The 19,474-nt window shown below is 37.3% G+C and overlaps 1 protein-coding gene across 2 annotated transcripts in view; it reads left to right on the top strand.

The window, feature by feature from the left end:
- PLCL1 (phospholipase C like 1 (inactive)) overlaps positions 1–19,474 on the top strand; it is a 331,823-nt gene that overhangs the window by 254,137 nt on the left and 58,212 nt on the right. For both annotated transcript variants that reach the window (XM_036900516.2, XM_036900517.2), the window contains exon 3: positions 1,504–1,707. In XM_036900516.2, coding sequence (XP_036756411.2) covers positions 1,504–1,707 — 204 coding nt within the window. The remainder of the gene's footprint in view (positions 1–1,503; positions 1,708–19,474) is intronic.

Here is a 19,474-nt window from a genome sequence, read left to right as displayed (position 1 = left end):
AGAAATTCAATGTTTCTTTCCCTTTACTAATGCATGCAATCAGAGATGGCTACCAATTTCTTTATTTCAAACAACAAATTCTAAGTTCCTGTAAAATGCAAGAAGGTGTCGGTTGACTGAAGTGGCAGCAGTCTGTGTATGAGAACAAAACAGGGTGGAATGCTTTTCAAGGCATTTTATTTGCTCCTTTAGCTAACTAACATTTTATAGTGACACTCACCAAAAACATCCCCTCTTTCAAGACAGAAAACAAGGTTGAAGAGGTTAAGTAATTCTCAAAATTGCAGTTAGTGAATGGCAATGTTGGGCTTTAAATTCAGAATTGCCTATTACCAAAGCCAGGATCATTCATGGTTTTTAGTCATGTAATACTGAACCCCAAACCCATCAGTTGGCAAAAATTTTATTTTTACATTATTTCACAGAGAAATTTTGGAATAAACTTAAAATCAACTTTAAAAAGCCAAAATGGTAGAAATAGGGTGGTACGTAAATCTCATATAAATACTTAGATTGTAAATATGTAACTTGAGGTGGGTTGCCTTAGTCACTATTTTAAAAATAGGATCCGAATATTTGCATCTTCTACCTGACCTTTTCTGAGATGATTCTATAACTATTATAAATCCTATTAGATTAGTTATGAGTAATTTCTATGCCTAATTTTATATATTAGAAATAGATTTCATACACTTCTATATAATTCTTGAAATATATCCTTTACATATATTATGTGTTTAAAGCACATATTAAGGAGAAGTGGTTATGGATAAAGTCTTTCCAGGTAATACTGATAATTTGTATCATCTCAACAGTCTTTTCAGGATTATTTGGAGCCTAAGCAGTAGAAAGATGAATACCATCAGTGTCATTAAATTCATGATATATAATAGGTTAGGTATTCACTGTTGATAAAATATAAAATAGTCATAATTCCTATTTCAAATGAATTTTCTAAAAGCCTGCAACATAGACAAATGTAGTTCTACATGGAATATGTTTAGTATGTGTGCTTGTTAAGTGCATTTCTAACGGGATGACAAAAGAATATAATTGATGCTTAGTCAGATGGACGGTGGTAATAGCAGCCTGCTCCCTTGAGGGGAAAAGCCCAAAGGAGGTGCACCCAGTCTGCAACCGCTGGCATGTTTTTATGATCATCATGGTACAAACCAGACAGAATATTCATGACCAACCAATGCTGGTTTCTGTGAATATTCCAGTGCTCTGCTTTGAAAAGCACTGTGTAGCCTTGGGTCACAATCTGTCTTGCTTTGTGACGCATTTGTGGAGGTTGCTAAAGATTTAGAAAGTTGAAGTGGAAGAGTGTGTGTTACCTCCATGCACAACAATATGTTTCTGATTGGTTTTAATGCAGTTTACTCCAAGTTACATATGTATTTAGGGTGTACTTTTAATGAGTATACTTTTGTGTAAATCTAGAAGTGCTGGGGTGATGTGTCATGTAGTCAGAAGTGTAATTCCATGTTTTCCTCCCCATAGAATGCCATAGTGTCCATTAAGGAACTGTGCGGACTTCCTCCTATTGCCAGTCTGAAGCAGTGCCTGTTGACCCTGTCCTCTCGGCTCATCACCAGTGACAATACTCCCTCAGTGTCTCTTGTGATGAAAGACAACTTTCCTTATCTGGAGCCTCTGGGGGCAATTCCAGATGTGCAGAAAAAGATGCTAGCTGCTTATGATCTGGTAGGAAATTGTGACTCTATATTCCTTCTCTCTGTGTGTGGGAAATCATCTGGCAGGGGCTCTTTTGTGGAACTCTAATAAATAACACAGAGTGACTGCCTTTGAAACCTGGATTGAGAGTGGCTGATAGAGCTGGCTTACTCAACTTCCCCTAAGCCACAGTGAAGGCCTCCGAGGCAATGCTTTGAACCCAGAGCTCCACAGATTGCAAATAGAAGATATGTACTTTAGTAATGAATTATTGGTTACATCCTCAAAACTATACACAATTTCTCATCATCTAAATGGCGTTAGCCTGTGATATAACCATTTAATTGCATACCGTAGGAAGTAAACCTATGTTTTGTGCTGCCTTATAATAGTTGATGTAAAATATTTATTTGGCTATTATATTTCTAAGCCAATATTATTATCTTATTTTTCTGAATCTATAATAGAATTTATGTAGCAATTAAATTAAGAATAACTATAATTTTACATCTAATCCCATAAAAAAATTAAGGAGCAAATGACAAACTGGAAAAATTTGTAACATATATGCCAGATACAAGTGTAAATATCCTTAAAATAGAAAGACACTTAAAAATCAGTAAGAGAAAATAAGTATATCAATCAGGATTAAGTTCATTTTAATATAACATAAAGCAAGACAATCATGGCTTAAAAATACAAAGGTTTATTCATCCACATAAAAAATTGGGAGACCAGCTATTAAGGATGGCATTTCTGCAAAGTTCTTAGGAAACCAGGCTCCTTCTAACCTTCTTCACCATCCCTAAAGTGTGACCATTGTCCTCATAATCCAAAAAGGCTGCTGGTGCTCCAGTCATCTGCATTCCAACCACTGGGAATAATGAAAAGGAAAAACGGAGTATATCTTCTCCTTTTAAGTGCATTTCTCTGAACTAGCACAGATCACTTCTGTTTACATTTCATCAGTCTGGAGTTAACCCATAGTCACATTTAGCTGCCAAGGAGAATGGGAAATGTCTTTTTTTGAAGGAGCTATGTGCCTAACTAAAACATAGAGGGAGAATGAGTAGTAGATAACAAATTTTCTTTGCATCAGAGGTGAACAGGCAATTCATGTATCTCCTCCCTCTTAAAAATCAGTGTAAGTGTAAAGACAAATTTAACCTTAAAGTAAGTTTTTTATTAAAGATGTATAGTGAGATACACCCTCTCTCCATCAAATTGGCATTGTTTTCCATATTACTTCTGATGAAAGAATTTAAGGAAATGGATACTGTCATCCACCTACCTCTAAGTGGGAAAATAAATTGGTATAATTTTTAGGAGAAAAGTTTATCAATATAATTTTAAAATAATCCCATTTGATTCATATATTTCTTTCCCAGGGATTTAGTCTAAGCCAATAGTGATATACATAAGCATTCAGTTAAATATAATAAGCCATATTATGGACTTGTTTGAAGACATTAAAATCATGTGTTAGAAGAGTATTTCATGGTATGGAAAAGTCATATTTTGTTAAAAAGTCCAATTGCAAAAAAAAATACACTATAGGATTTAAATTATATTTATGTGGATACACATCTAAAATGCTAGCAGGATGTTAATGGTGATGATTTTTAAATAAGGATAGTGAATTTTTTTTTCTTATGTTTTTCTATATTTTCTCTGTACTTGCCAAACTCTTTACAACAAACCCAACTAATTTTTATAATTGATAAAAATAAACATTAAGGAAGGAAAGAAAAATATTTTATCTTTAAGAAACAACTAGAAAAAGATATTAGGATAAGTATCCTATAATTGAAAAAGAAAAAAAACACTGAGTGTATTCTTATGAATGATCATACCTCTTATAAACTGTACTTCATGGTTGCTGGGGGAAAATTCACCAATTACCTATATCTCATTTTCCATGAAATTGAAATCAATTTCTTTCATCATAAAAGTAGAGACTGAAAGCTATTCAGTGAATAGGTATAATTGCCATCTAAGAGGTGAAATTAAGGTTCTAGTTGCCATAGAGACAGACAGTAGAAATCACCTATTCCTCTAATTCCCTTTTCAGCTAAGAAAAATCATTCATTGAGAGGGAAGCCTGGTCCCCTGGAGCTGGGCCTGTAATAAGCAGGGAAGCACCTGGACTGTGGTTGGCCAATTTCCATTTCATGTCCCCAAGTGTCCCATGGTGTTTTTCACTTTTATCTGCTGGAGCCAAATCTGAACATCAGCCTCTTCTCATCTGTATTTTTAAAATGCAATTTGTAATTGCCCGCATAGCATGGTTTTCCAAAGCTTAAAGGAAAAGTGGAAAGCAGAAATACCTACAATGATATATTTATTTATAGTTCTCTTTGGAAATGATTTTTTGTTTGGTAGGGAATTGAGTGTAAATATCCCTGTGTTTAATGGTAAGCTCGGCAGACTGTGGAAGTGATCAAACATACTATTGATACCTGTGTTGGTTATTTCTTTTAGGGACAGATACAAGTGATGATATAAGACTTGAAGGTTAAAAGCACCATTTTTACTTTCTAGGATTTGAATTGTATTGGTTGGCATCTTTAATGCTCTTGACATGTTAGTGTTAGTATTTATTTTGAAGAGGTATTCTAAGATACTCTGCAAATCCAGAGTGATCATTCTAAAAATGTAAATCAGATCATGTCACTTTCCTGCTTAAAATCCTCTAGTAGCTTCTGATTGAAATAAACTGAAGCTCCTTACTGTGGCCCACAGCGCCCTTTATGATCTGGCCTTGCCCATCCATCCCAGTTGCCTCTCCCTGCCTCCCGTGCATCTCCCGGCCTCACCCCTTACTCTCTCCTCAGCTCACTCTCCCTCCCCTATTATCACAGGAGGTTTTTTTTTTTCCTTCAGTAAGACCATCTCTGGGACATTTTATTTGTGATTCCCTCTGCCTGGAATGTTTTCTTACATGAATAATTGCTTCTTATCTCTTAATTCTCAGCTCAAATATCATATCCCCAGAGAAGCTTTCCCTAACCACTGCCCCCACCTGTCACTCTATCACATAACCCTGTTCTATTTCCATCATCCTACTTAGCAGTATTGAAAAATATTCTGCTTGACTTTCTGTTTAATTTCTGTCTTTTTTTCCCTCATTTGAATTATATACCATGAGGGCAGAGATCTTGTCTGTCTTGTTACTACTGTTAGCACATAGTATGTTATGAATTGATGGTCAGTTGAATAAAAAGTAAATAGAAGCATCTGTTATTGGTGAAAATTCTATGGTTTACATGCTGTAATTGATGTGTTTTATGGAAAATTAAAAAATCTCCATTGTTTTGCCACTATGACTTGCCCTAGCCAAATTGTTCTCTGTCTTGTACCTACCGTTAAAAACCTACAGACTAAGGCAAAAGTATGGAGACAGTAAAAGTTCAGTAGTTACAAGGGCCTGGGGGCAGGGTGGGGTGAGAGAGAGAGGAATGAACCAGTGGGCAGTGGGGACCTTTAGGGCAGTGAAACTATTCTGTATGATACTGTAATAATACTGGATACATGTCATTATGCATTACTCAAAACCCACAGAATGTACAATACAAAGAGGTCACACCTGAGTGTAAACCATAGACTGTAGCTAATATCATGCATCACTGTTGGCTCACCAACTGAGATAAATATGTGACACAAATGCAAGATGTTAACAGTAGGGAAAGGTGGGGGTTGGGCAAGAGGCTGTATGGGAATGCTGCACTTCCAGCTCAATATTTGTGTAAACCTAAAACTTCTCATAAAAATGATGTCTAAAAAAATACCCCTCCAGACTATTAATAAAAACTTATTTGAATGACTAAGACAGAAGACAAGTCCACGGTTTATTGCCTGGTGGTCATGGTAGCAGGGAAGGTATTCCAAAATGAACAGCTTGCATATTCAACTGAAACTCAAATCACTTAAATGTTCTGATTTCTCAGAAATGGTAACAAACTGTTGCTATCCAAGAGGAAAAGTTGTAACCAATAAAAAATATACAGAATATATTTAGAATAAAAAAGAACCTGAAGTCATTTCTGAATAGATACAAATATTTGGCTTATTTCAGTATCAAAATAAACAAATCAGGCAGCCAGGTAACTTACATTTATTGAAAGTCAACCTTAGTGTATCAAACTACATAACTTATCAACAGGAAATATAATATTTACTTTCTCTCTCTTTTAAAATTTCTACCTTAAAAAAAAGTCTCCATGAGTAATAATATATTGGATTATCAGTAATTTGTATCTTTGAATGAATTTAACAGATCCCGTCCTACAGCAGGTTTCTACCTGGGAAAAGGAAGAGATGCTAATGACTTAGGTTCCCCAAGTCTGGATAAGATTGAGGGTGAGATTGCTCAAAGAATCACAATTTTTCCTGAGAGCAGTCCTGTCCACAATCTCCCTTAAAACTGAATAAAGATGTAGCTCTATAAATGCCTGTGTGATATTTAGGGCAACTGAAGCAAAGGTGACTTTCCCAATACCAAACACATGTCCCAGACAGAGGTGGGATGTGACAGCTTTTAAAAAGCATTAAAGTGGAGGCGGAGCCAAGATGGTGGCATGAGTAGAGCAGCGGAAATCTCCTCACAAAATCACATATATTTTTGAAAATACAACAAATACAACTCTCCCTAAAAGAGAGACCAGAAGACACAGGACAACAGCCAGACTACATCCACACCCACGAGAACCCAGCACCTCGGGAAGGGGGTAAGATACAAGCAGCAGCCCGGCAGGACCCAAGCGCCCCTCACCCCAGTTCCCGGTGGGAGGAGAGGAGTCAGAGCGGGGAGGGAGAGGGAGCCCAGGACTGCTAAACACCCAGCCCCAGCCATCCGCACCAGAGCGCAGACACACAGTGCATGCGTGGAGTGCTGGAAACTAGGGAAACAGGACAGTAAGATCTGTGAGTGGGTCCCGCAGCCAGCGCCTCTGGGACAAAGAAAAACGAGTGCTTTTTAAAAGTCTTAAAGGGACAGGGACACCACAGCTGGACAGAAGTGTCCCAGGACACTTAGCTGAGCAGCGGGAAATCCCGGGGAACTCTGGGAACCCTAACCCCCTGTGCAGCAGGGCAGATCGGAAGCCCCTCATGGAGATAAACAGCCTCCCGGCCATTTCCCCTCCAATGCTGCTCCGCCACATCGGAGCAGGAGCCCGAGGCAAGCCATGCCCACAGCAACTGCGGAGCTAAACTCCATAGCAGCCAGCAGGAATCAGTGGCCCCATCTGCATGCAGCTGCCCAGCACAAGCCGCTAGAGGTCGCTGTTCTCCCAGGAGAGGAAGGCCACAAACCAACAAGAAGGGATGTTCTTCCAGCTGTCACTTGCCCCAGCTCCGCAAACTATCTCTACCACCATGAAAAGGCAGAATCTAAGAAAGACAAAAATCACAGAGACAACACCTGAGAAAGAGACAGACCTAACCAGTATTCCTGAAAAAGAATTCAAAATAAAAATCATAAACATGCTGACAGAGATGCAGAGAAATATACAAGAGCTAAGAGATGATGTCTGGAGGGAGATTACAGAAGTGAAACAATCTCTGGAAGCATTTATAAGCAGAATGGATAAGATGCAAGAGGCCATTGGTGGAATAGAAACCAGAGAACAGGAACACATAGAAGCTGATGCAGAGAGAGATAAAAGGATCTCCAGGAATGAAAGAATATTAAGAGAACTGTGTGACCAATCCAAAAGGAACATATCCTCATTATAGGGGTACCAGAAGAAGAAGAGAGAGAAAAAGGGATAGAAAGTGTCTTTGAAGAAATAATTGCTGAGAACTTCCCCAAACTGGGGGAGGAAATAGTTGGTCAGACTACGGAAGTACACAGAACTCCCAACAGAAAGGACCCAAAGAGGACAACACCAAGACACATAATAATTAAATGGCAAAGATCAAGGACAAGGACAGAGTATTAAAGGCAGCCAGAGAGAAAAAGGTCACCTACAAAGGAAAACCCATCAGGCTAACATCAGACTTCTCAACAGAAACCTTATAGGCCAGAAGAGAATGGCATGATATATTTAATGCAATGAAACAGAAGGGCCTTGAACCAAGGATACTGTATCCAGCATGATTATCATTTAAATATGAAGGAGGGATTAAAAAATTCCCAGACAAGCAAAAGTTGGGGGAATTTGCCTCCCACAAACCACCTCTACAGGGTATTTTAGAGGGACTACTCTAGATGGGAGCACTCCTAAAAATAACACAGAATAAAACACCCAACATATGAAGAATAGAGGAGGAGGAATAAAAAGGGAGAGAAAGAATTACCAGGCTCCATTTATAATAGCTCAATAAGTGAGTTAAGTTAGACAGTAAGGTAGTAAAGAAGCTAACCTTGAACCTTTGGTAACCACAAATCTAAAGGCTGCAATGGCAATAAGTACATATCTTTCAATAATCACCCTAAATGTAAATGGACTGAATGCACCAATCAAAGACACAGAGTAATAGAATGGATAAAAAAGCAAGACCCATCTATATGCTGCTTACAAGAGACTCACCTCAAACCCAAGGACATGCACAGACTAAAAGTCAAGGGATGGAAAAAGATATTTCATGCAAACAACAGGGAGAAAAAAACAGGTGTTGCAGTACTAGTATCAGAAAAAATAGACTTCAAAACAAAGAAAGTAACAAGAGATAAAGAAGGACATTACATAATGATAAAGGGCTCAGTCCAACAAGAGGATATAACCATTATAAATATATATACACCCAATACAGGAGCACCAATATATGTGAAACAAATACTAACAGAATTAAAGGAGGAAATGAATGCAATGCATTCATTTTGGGAGACGTCAACACACCACTCACTCCAAAGGACAGATCCACCAGACAGAAAATAAGTAAGGACACAGAGGCACTGAACAACACACTAGAACAGATGGACCTAATAGACATCTATAGAACTCTACATCCAAAAGCAACAGGATACACATTCTTCTCAAGTACACATGGAACATTCTCCAGAATAGACCACATACTAGGCCACAAAAAGAGCCTCAGTAAATTCAAAAAGATTGAAATCCTACCAACCATCTTTACAGACCACAAAGGTATAAAACTAGAAATAAAAGGTATAAAACTAGAAATACAAAGAAAGCAAAAAGGCTCACAAACACATGGAGGCTTAACAACATGCTCCTAAATAATCAATGGATCAACGACCAAATTAAAATGAAGATCCAGCAATATATGGAAAGAAATGACAACAACACAAAGCCCCAACTTATGTGGGATGAAGCAAAAGCAGTCTTAAGAGGAAAGTATATAGCAATCCAGGCATATTTAAGGAAGGAAGAACAATCCCAAATGAATAGTCTAATGTCACAATTATCAAAATTGGAAAAAAGAAGAAATGAGGCCTAAAGTCAGCAGACAGAGGGACATAATAAAGATCAGAGAAGAAATAAATAAAACTGAGAAGAATAAAACAATAGAAAAAATCAATGAAACCAAGAGCTGGTTCTTTGAGAAAATAAACAAAATAGATAAGCCTCTAGCCAGACTTATTAAGAGAAAAAGAGAGTAACACACATCAACAGAATCAGAAACAAGAAAGGAAAAATCACGATGGACCCACAGAAATACAAAGAATTATTAGAGAATACTATGAGAACCTATATGCTAACAAGCTGAAAAACCTAGGAGAAATGGAGAACTTCCTAGAAAAATACAACCTTCCAAGACTGACCAAGGAAGAAACAGAAAATCTAAACAGACCAAATACCAGCAACGAAATTGAAGCGGTAATCAAAAAACTACCCAAGAACAAAATCCCCTGGCCAGATGAATTCACCTCGGAATTTTATCAGACATACAGAGAAGACATAATAACCATTCTCTTTAAAGTTTTCCAAAAAATAGAGGAGGAGGGAATACTCCCAAACTCATTCTATGAAGCCAACATCACCCTAATACCAAAACCAGGCAAAGACCCCACCAAAAAAGAAAACTACAGACTAATATCCCTGATGAACATAGATGCAAAAATACTCAACAAAATATTAGCGAACCAAATTCAAAAATACATCAAAAGGATCATACACCATGACCAAGTGGGATTCATCCCAGGGATGCAAGGATGGTACAACATTCGAAAATCCATCAACATCACCTACCACATCAACAAAAAGAAGGACAAAAACCACATGATCATCTCCATAGATGCTGAAAAAGCATTCGACAAAATTCAACATCCATTCATGATAAAAACTCTCAACAAAATGGGCATAGAAGGCAAGTACCTCAACATAATAAAGGCAATATATGATAAACCCACAGCTAACATCATACTGAACAGCGAGAGGCTGAAAGCTTTTCCTCTGAGATTGGGAACAAGACAGGGATGCCCACTCTCCCCACTGTTATTCAACATAGTACTGGAGGTCCTAGCCATGGCAATTAGACAAAACAAAGAAATACAAGGAATCCGGATTGGGAAAGAAGAAGTTAAACTGTCACTATTTGCAGATGACATGATATTGTACATAAAAAACCCTAAAGACTCCACTCCAAAACTACTAGAACTAATATCGGAATACAGCAAAGTTGCAGGATACAAAATTAACACAAAGAAATCTGTGGCTCTCCTATACACCAACAATGAACTAATAGAGAAATCAGGAAAACAATTCCATTAACAATAGCATCAAAAAGAATAAAATACCTAGGAATAAACCTAACCAAGGAAGTGAAAGACCTATACCCTGAAAACTGTAAGACACTCTTAAGAGAAATTAAAGAGGACACTAACAAATGGAAACTCATCCCATGCTCTTGGCTAGGAAGAATTAATATTGTCAAAATGGCCATCCTGCCCAAAGCAATATACAGATTCGATGCAATCCCTGTCAAATTACCAACAGCATTCTTCAATGAACTGGAATAAGTAGTTTAAAAATTCATATGGAATCACCAAAGACCCTGAATAGCCAAAGCAATCCTGAGAAGAAAGAATAAAGTGGGGGTGTCTCGCTCCCCAACTTCAAGCTCTACTACAAAACCATAGTAATCAAGATAATCTGGTATTGGCACAAGAACAGAGCCACAGACCAGTAGAACAGAATAGAGACTCCAAACATTAACCCAAACATATATGGCCAATTAATATTTGATAAAGGAGCCATGGACATACAATGGGGAAATCACAGTCTCTTCAACAGTTGATGCTGGCAAAACTGGACTGCTACATGTAAAAGAATGAAACCGGATCACTATCTAACCCAATACACAAAAGTAAATTCGAAGTGGATCAAAGACCTGAATGTAAGTCATGAAACCATAAAATTCTTAGAAAAAAACATAGGCAAAAATCTCATGGACATAAACATGAGTGACTTCTTCATGAACATATCTTCCTGGGCAAGGGAAACAAAAGCAAAAATGAACAAGTGGGACTATATCAACCTGAAAAGCTTCTGTACAGCAAAGGACACCATCAATAGAACAAAAAGGTACCCTACAGTGAGGGAGAATATATTCATAAATGACAGACCCGATAAAGGGCTGACATCCAAAATATATAAAGAGCTCACACACCTCAACAAACAAAAGGCAAATAATCCAATTAAAAAATGGGCAGAGGAGCTGAATAGACAGTTCTCTAAAGAAGAAATCCAGATGGCCAACAGGCACATGAAAAGATGCTCCACATCACTTGTCATCAGAGAAATGCAAATTAAAACCACAATGAGATATCACCTCACACCAGTAAGGATCACCATTATCAAAAAGACAAACAACAACAGATGTTGGCGAGGCTGTGGAGAAAGGGGAACCCTCCTACACTGCTGGTGGGAATGTAAATTAGTTCAGCCATTGTGGAAAGCAGTATGGAGGTTCCTCGAAATGCTCAAAATAGAAATACCATTTGACCCAGGAATTCCACTTCTAGGAATTTACCCTAAGAATGCAGCACTCCAGTTTGAAAAAGACAAATGCACCCCTATGTTTATCGCTGCACTATTTACAATAGCCAAGATATGGAAGCAACCTAAATGTCCATCAGTAGATGAATGGATAAGGAAGAAGTGGTACATATACACAATGGAACATTACTCAGCCATAAGAAAAAAACAGATCCTACCATTTGCAACAACATGGGTGGAGCTAGAGGGTATTATGCTCCGTGAAATAAGCCAGGTAGACAAAGACAAGTACCAAATGATTTCACTCATGTGGAGTATAACAAAGGAAAACTGAAGGAACAAAACAGCAGCTGAAACACAGAACCCAAGAATGGACTAATAGTTACCAAAGGGAAACGGACTGGGGAGGATGGGTGGGAAAGGAGGTCCAAGGGCAGGGAAAAAGAAAGGGGGCATTACGATTAGCATGTATGGTGTGTGTGGGGGCACCAGGAGGGCTGTACAACACAGAGAAGACAAGTAGTGATTTTACAGCATCTTACTACGCTGATGAACAGTGACTGTGAAGGGGTATGTGGGGGGGACTTGGTGAAGGGGGGAGACTAGTAAACATAATGTTATTCATGTAATTGTAGATTAATGATACCAAAAAAAAATCTGAATGAAAAATAAATAAATAAATGGGGTTCTTTCAACAACAAAAAAAGCTTTAAAGTAAATTGGGAAAAGTTATTGAATCTTAATCAATAACTCAGGAAAGTAGAACAGGCCCTAAAAATTGAAACTCGAATTGATGCCTCCTTCCCAGGCTAAGGACACACAGAGGAGGGCTCTTGGCAGTACACTGCTTGCTACATTTTGGTGGCTTTTTGGTTATCAGGACAGTTTTCCAAATATTGTCTCAAGAACTTAATTTAAAACCAGAACACCATTTCTAAGTGACTTGCCCCTTTATTGCACTGTGATTTCTTTTTCCCCTTTCAGGTCTCTGAAAGAGCAAGCTCCACTTCTCCACTCTGGATTTTGACTTTCTCATAGAAAATATTGACTGAAGTAGATAACAGAGTCATAGATCAAAACTAAATCCTTTAAGGCTGTTGATGCAGTATAATTATGCTTTGCAAATATAAATAATATGATGTGAAGTGTTTTTTTCCCACTTAAAATTAATCTTATTCTTGGGGTGAAGAATGAAAATTGGTTACTGACAGAGCTGCCTAGTGTTAGAACCAGAAGTGAAGATGTTTAATTTTATAAGCATGTACCAAGCTCCTCCCAGGTACAATCCACTGCCTTAAATGCTGTGGAAGGTATGGCAGACCCTGTGCTCCAGGAGTTTACAGTTGCGACAGGTGATCTGGTAGGACCTTTCCTGGGCTTTCATAGGATTGGTGACTTGTTTATGTTCCTCATCACTTAACACAAGGTTGTAACATTGAGTGATTACATCGGGAAACACTGCAATTTCGGTAGGACTTTATCAAAATTAGTTTGTTTGAATAGGTTTGTTTTCTTTCTTTCTACAGTAGTGTTTTTATGCATGTAAATTTAATATGATTTTCAAGATCTATCTTTAGCCCCAACCCTAACATTTTACTCTAGTCACTTTAGTACATTTGATTACAGGATATCACCTGGGTGTCTAAAGAACAGACAACAGAAATTTAATAGGTCAAAAACTGGGTTTTTTAGATTCTCATTTTTTAGGTACTCATTTACCCTTCTCTGACCACTGCAAAAGATATCACAATGCCAATGGTCCTCAATTCCTCCAAATCATATCAAATGCTCTCTCTGTCTTTTCACTCCCATAAGGTCTTTTTATTCACAATTCAGTGCTAATGAGATCCATTGCTTCTTTCTCATAGTATTTCTCACACCTGTCCATGTCCTCACTTTGACTTAGCCAGGGTTCTCACCAGGTTCTCTTGTCTTGTTTGAAGTTTTCAATAGGCTAACTAGTCTAGTCCTCCATTTATCTCTGCTTTTCCCTAATTCAGCAATTGGGTTAATCATCTTCAAGTCCTGTTTTTCATTTATAACTAGCCTTGCAAAACCTTCACCCACCAGTGCTACCTATTTTGCCAGCTTCATTTCCCATTTCTTTCTGTTTCAACTGTTTCCTTCAGTCAGGCTGATGTATTTGCCCCCTCCTTTTCATTCTCCATTCTTTGTTTTCCCATTCCATATCACCTAGAATGCCTTCCTAGCTTTACTTGCCTTTCCATCAATCTAAGTCCAGTCCTTTGTCCTAAGCTCTTACAAAAATGATCTTAATAAGAAGTGATTCATTCATTGATTTTATTCATGACATTTAATACATACCACATATAAAGAACTTTAGGAGGCTCTATGCAATACAGAGATGAATTAAGAGGGACAGTTATCAGCATAAATAGCCATAATGTAAAGCAGGGCAGCTCTTTGACTCAAGAGAAGTATGAGTAAAATGAGATGGGAACATGCATATTTGCTGTTTGTAAAACAATACTTTCTCTTAGCATATTATTTTGTGTATGCCTTTAGGCTTTCAATTAATCAACTCAACAGACACATTTTGGACACCCGTTATTGTGCAAGGTGCTGGGGGAAAGAAATGGTATGAAGCAAAATTTCTGTCCTTGAGGAACAGGAAATGCTGATGGGAAGGCAGAACTTAAACCTTAAATGGAAAGGAGCAGAGACACATACCAAAGAGTGGATCACATGGTTTTCTGTCCTGAGCTGGATGGAGTGCAAGGATCTTGAGTCCTGGATTGGACTTCTCACAGTGACTTATAATGGACCCACACCCCAACTCCCACCCCATGCTTAGCAGAATTTGATTTGCAAGTAATTTTAAAAGAAAAATATTATCTATCCTTTATGTAACTTTTCCTTTAGATAGTCGAATATTTCCTTTTCTAGTGTTCACACCTGTTTAATTTTTCATGCACAGTCAAGAAGTATTTGCCTAACATATTTGGGCTTTTTAAGCATACTAAATTAATGTGAAAACTCTGGAGGTAATTAGTGTTTTGAATATAGCATTCAGAGGTGGAATAGTTTCAGAGGAATAAATGCAACTGTAAAAAATAAACCCAAGGTGTTCTCTGAAGGTGACTTCTGTGTTAAATTATTTAGCATTAACATTAAAGTTAAAACTTTACTGTGGTAAGAGCAATAGATTTTCTGAAGATAAAAAAGAAATCAAAACAATCTAGAGAACATGAGTCAAGGGTTATTTAATCTTTTACTAAGTAGGCTGGGATGTGATTTGGAGAGCAGTTGATTGTGTCAGCATGATAGGAATCTCGCAAAAAGGGCTGTTTGCTATCTTTAAGCACTCTTGGAGTGGAATCAGTACACTGGCAGGTGTCAATTCAGTCAAACATAGTGGGTTGGATTAAATACATTCTCTTCTGTCAGTGTTGTTACCAAGATACATTGAGCCTTGGAATAGGAACAAGTTGTGGGTATGTCTACAGTCCCTTAATATAGTTTTGTTTATTGAAATAAATATAAATTAAAATTAGATAAGTCAAAGATACTTTCTTTCCCTCACTCTCTCTCACTGTGAAGTTTGTGTGGAATTTATATTAATTTAGATTTCCAAAAGTATGTTACCTTATATACTTAATGGAGCTCAGAAAAAGAACAGCCTGATGCATGTGCTCAGCCAGAGCTGGTATTTAAAAACAAGATGTCCTGCACTTGGTGCATCAAAACCCCTTTCATTTGTGTATGTGGCAATGTCTTCTGATACGTTTTCTGTATCTTGGGAGAACTGTCAGTATCTTGAGGGCTGGCAACATTCCCACTTGGTATCAGGGTCCCAAGAACAGTGGATATCAGAGATGCATCAGTAAGTGTTTCTGGCAGGCTCATTTGTGGAATATAGTGTGTACATCATCAAAGTTCACTTTGCATTCCTGAGTACTCAAGTTCTTGCACCACTTTTTGTTAAAGGCAAATTTTGAGATAGTCAAACTGGGCTGAAAATTGTGCAGAAGGTTCACGAAGGTTAGTCACCTGGTAATTTTATGAATGAACTATATATTAATAACATTGGGATAAAAACAAACATTTTAAATGATTAAAGATATAGATGGCAACTATATCTTGGAAACAGAACAACTGGAGCAAAGAAAAGTTAAAAATGATCCTTTTATGTAGAAAGTACTCCCTAAAGTATATCCTGTCAGTCATGAATGTGGAAACAAACATTGGTTGGCCTGCTATGTGTGAGTTCTCTTGCCCTGAATCATTATGAAAATTAGACTTGGAAACAAGACTCAGCAGTAGTCCCAGGACAGAGAATGCTCCGGCAGAGGCCTTCCAGAAAGCTTGCAAAGCTTCTGACCTCATGTGTGTTCCTGTTTCATTGAAAATTAACAGTCTTCATAGGATTAACTTTGCTTAAAAACAAAAGATACCAATTATTAACAATGCTTTTATCCATCTGATTTAAAACTTTTAAGGAAATTAAAAATTAAAGGAAGTTATATCCATTCTAGTTAGCAAATATATTTTTAATAGCAATCAGATTAAAAAAACATACAAAGTTTAATAAAATTCAGGTCTTAGTTTAAACAATCTGAACAGATGAGCTAGTACAGAACCCAAAACTAAAACCCAGTGTTTTGATTAAAAGGAAGGTAAGAGGTAGATTAATTATTTCAATTTTCTTAAGGGGAGACAACAAAATATGTCTGGAGCAGATTGGCTTTTGTGGACTCAAATATTCTTAAATTATTGACTTTCCAAATTTGATAATTCCTCCCTGAAAAAGCAATGGACACACATACGTACATTTCTTTCTAGGTTTCATAGGAAGAGTATCTATATTAATTGATGCCTATTGCAAATTAGATTTGGAAGGAGGAGCAGTTATGCCAGGAATGTATTTTCATGATGCTTTACTTTGCAAATTCCATTTTATTAAATGTTTATCATTAACTTGCACTGCAGTAGGAATTATACACTTAAATATAACATCACAGAACAACCTGTAAGCTCAGGTCTGCTCCTCATAATGCCTGAGTTCTTGTCTAAACTATTCCACTAGCTAGCTGTGTGGCTGTAAGCATGTCAATTTGGGGCTCAGTTTTTTTCTTCTATGAAATGGAATTGTCCACGATAGGTGGTCCATAAGGTGAATTATAAAGTTATGTGGTTCTAGGAACTTATATATATATATATATATATATATATATATATATATATATATACTTCAAGAGAAAATTGGAACCTATGGAAGGTTCTGAGTCATGATATGAAGACTCATCTTTTCAGCACCATTAAATACTTACTTGATTCTGCAATGATCACAATTAGTTAAATTCCCTTTTGATAAGACTGGACAGTTTTTTTCACACAGGTCGGACAATTTAATCTGTCTATGAATAAAAGCATTACTGTCCCCTTCAGTAAAGTTTTCACTTTTAATAAACGATCTTTATCTTAACTGACAACTTTAGACACCCCTGTTCAGGATACATCTAATGCTTAAAGTAATGCCAGCCTTAATCTGGATAAGTCTTCTATTATTTTAGATTCAAAGCTGTGGCAAGGAAATAAGATCCATTAGAAGATACTCACATGACAGAACCAGAGAAAAGCTCTTTGTGTTACTATAACAGGCAAAGGCAACTGGGAACTCAGACTTAGACATCAGATATGTTAGTCAGGCCATTGCTAAATTCTATTGATTGATCAACTATCCTTGGCTGGTTAATTGTACTAACTATCCTGCTGGAGGATTATCTGAGGACATGCTTCTCACTTTCTCTCCCTGGCTTTTGTACTTTATATTTTATTTCTGTCAGATTCTGTAGAGACCTAATAAGATGAAATTCTAATCAAAATTTTTCCTTCCTGACAATTTAGAAAAGTTACTTAGATGGGGAAAAGGTTGCAATTGTTGATTTAAATGTGGTTTGGAATTACTGGTACATTCATTTATCTTATTTATTTTCTTTATAACTACTAATAATTGGAAGTTGAGTATGGAAAGTAGAATAAAACTATTCTTTAAATACAATGGAAATTGTTGTAGAGAAGATCAAATGCTCTTATGAGGAAAGTTCACGTGAGCAATGATTTTAAGTTCTGAGAATATTAACGATGAGGTATTTTAGAGTAAAAGTAGAGACTTTTTTTTACTAAAGGATTTCAGGTTATCCTTGAAGGAATCTCAAAGGGATGCTCTTATGTGTTGAAGGTTAAATCATTTGACTATCTTTATGGAGTGATCTGTTTGACAATGGGAAAAACAAACTTCTTATACTGAGGGGTTAACAGATATTCCCTTGAGGGATTTTGAAGAGAACTTGAATTAAACGGTTTGTAGTATGTTTTGGTCTTGAATTTATTTTACCTCAAATAAGTAATGAAGTTTTAAATTTTACTTTCTGATATTTGAATACCATATTTTTTATATGTGTAATACTGTTAAAAGCTTTATGTTTATTATTCAGCACTCAATTTGAAAGGGAGTTAAGGACACGTAACAGTACAGAAAAATGGAGAAGCTCAGAAATGAAGACTAGAGACAAAAAGAGACATTAGAGTTAAAAAAAAAGACAATTGTAGCTTTTAGAAGTGATCAATAATAAAAAGTATTTTATTGTGCATACATGTGTGGGTGATCAATATGTAGAAGAAATAAGTACCACAATGTAAAATAGGAAAAGGGTAACTATGTAAATGGATAGATGAATCAGGATATCAAGGTGAATAGCATTTGCTCCCTGTTCTACTGAAATTACAGTTTCCTGGGGAAGTTAAGGGTAGGGGATGATATAAGTAAGCAATTAACTGCAATTTAAGGTAGAAAATAAGAAGTGTTATAAACAGAACAAGAAAATAAAATGTTCTTAGAATTTGGAGGAGTAAGTGAGGGAAGGGGAGATCAGGGCACCAATAGAAGAGGGGGTATTGAAATGAGCTTTGAGGCCTGGTAAGATTTTGACCAGGGCAGATGGCTTAAGAAGATTTCCCTAGTAGAAAGAAATATGTAGGAAGAGGAACGTGTGTTTGGAGAATGTAAGTCACACAGGCAAACTGGGATCTGGGAGAATTTGGAAACCATATTGGGAAAGGCTGCTGAGGCAAATACAAAGACTCAAACTCTAGCTTTGAAAAATGTTGCCTCATTCAGGTGAGGGAGAAAATGACAAAGCCAGGAATTCAGTGCTATGGTTTTGGAAGGTGATTCTGGAAGTGGCATTTGGAAGGAGTTAGGTAGGAAGAACCAGATCCAGCTAGTAGTAGAGCAAGGATTCAAAGTCACCTCTGAGTATCCTATAGGGACTTTTGTGAGAATTTGGAGAAAACAGGAGATATTTCATTTTTTTTGGTGGGAGTAGGCACTTGAGCAACATCTGGAAGGATAAGTAGAATTTGAAAGATGGTCTAGGGAGCGGGAATGAATGTTTAAACCAGAAGTGTTGTGGTAAAGAAGAAAACAACAGGATAAAAGTGGTAGGACAGGGAAGACTTAGTGACTAACAGACTGGGGGGACTTGCCTTCAGGCTGCAGTGGTCTGAGATTTGAGCCTGGATGTCTGGGTGAGACAGAGAATGCTGGAAATTACAGGTACAGGTATCTGGTAGGCCAAGCATCTCTACTTTTTTTGATTGAGCGCTGCCTCAGGCTCTCCACAGACAGCACACTCAAAAAGGGTGATTTAAGGAGCAAATGGGGGGATTGGTTATAAAAGTATGGGCTAAGGCTAGATAAGCAACAGCGGATGGTGAGCACTGTAGGATTAGCAGCGTGGAGAGCTGCCATCACACCCAGGCCTAAAAGGGCAAGGGGAAGGAGCAGTTCCTGGCACTCAGTAATATCCAAAGTGTCAGAGAGGGACCACTTGGAAGGAGCTGTGGCCTTGCAGGGAGGATGCTACCGA

The sequence above is a fragment of the Manis pentadactyla genome, chromosome 6 (genome assembly GCF_030020395.1).
Source record: "Manis pentadactyla isolate mManPen7 chromosome 6, mManPen7.hap1, whole genome shotgun sequence".
Taxonomy (NCBI): domain Eukaryota; kingdom Metazoa; phylum Chordata; class Mammalia; order Pholidota; family Manidae; genus Manis; species Manis pentadactyla.
Note: the sequence above shows the minus strand (reverse complement) of the source record. Positions and strands in the feature narration are given on the sequence as shown.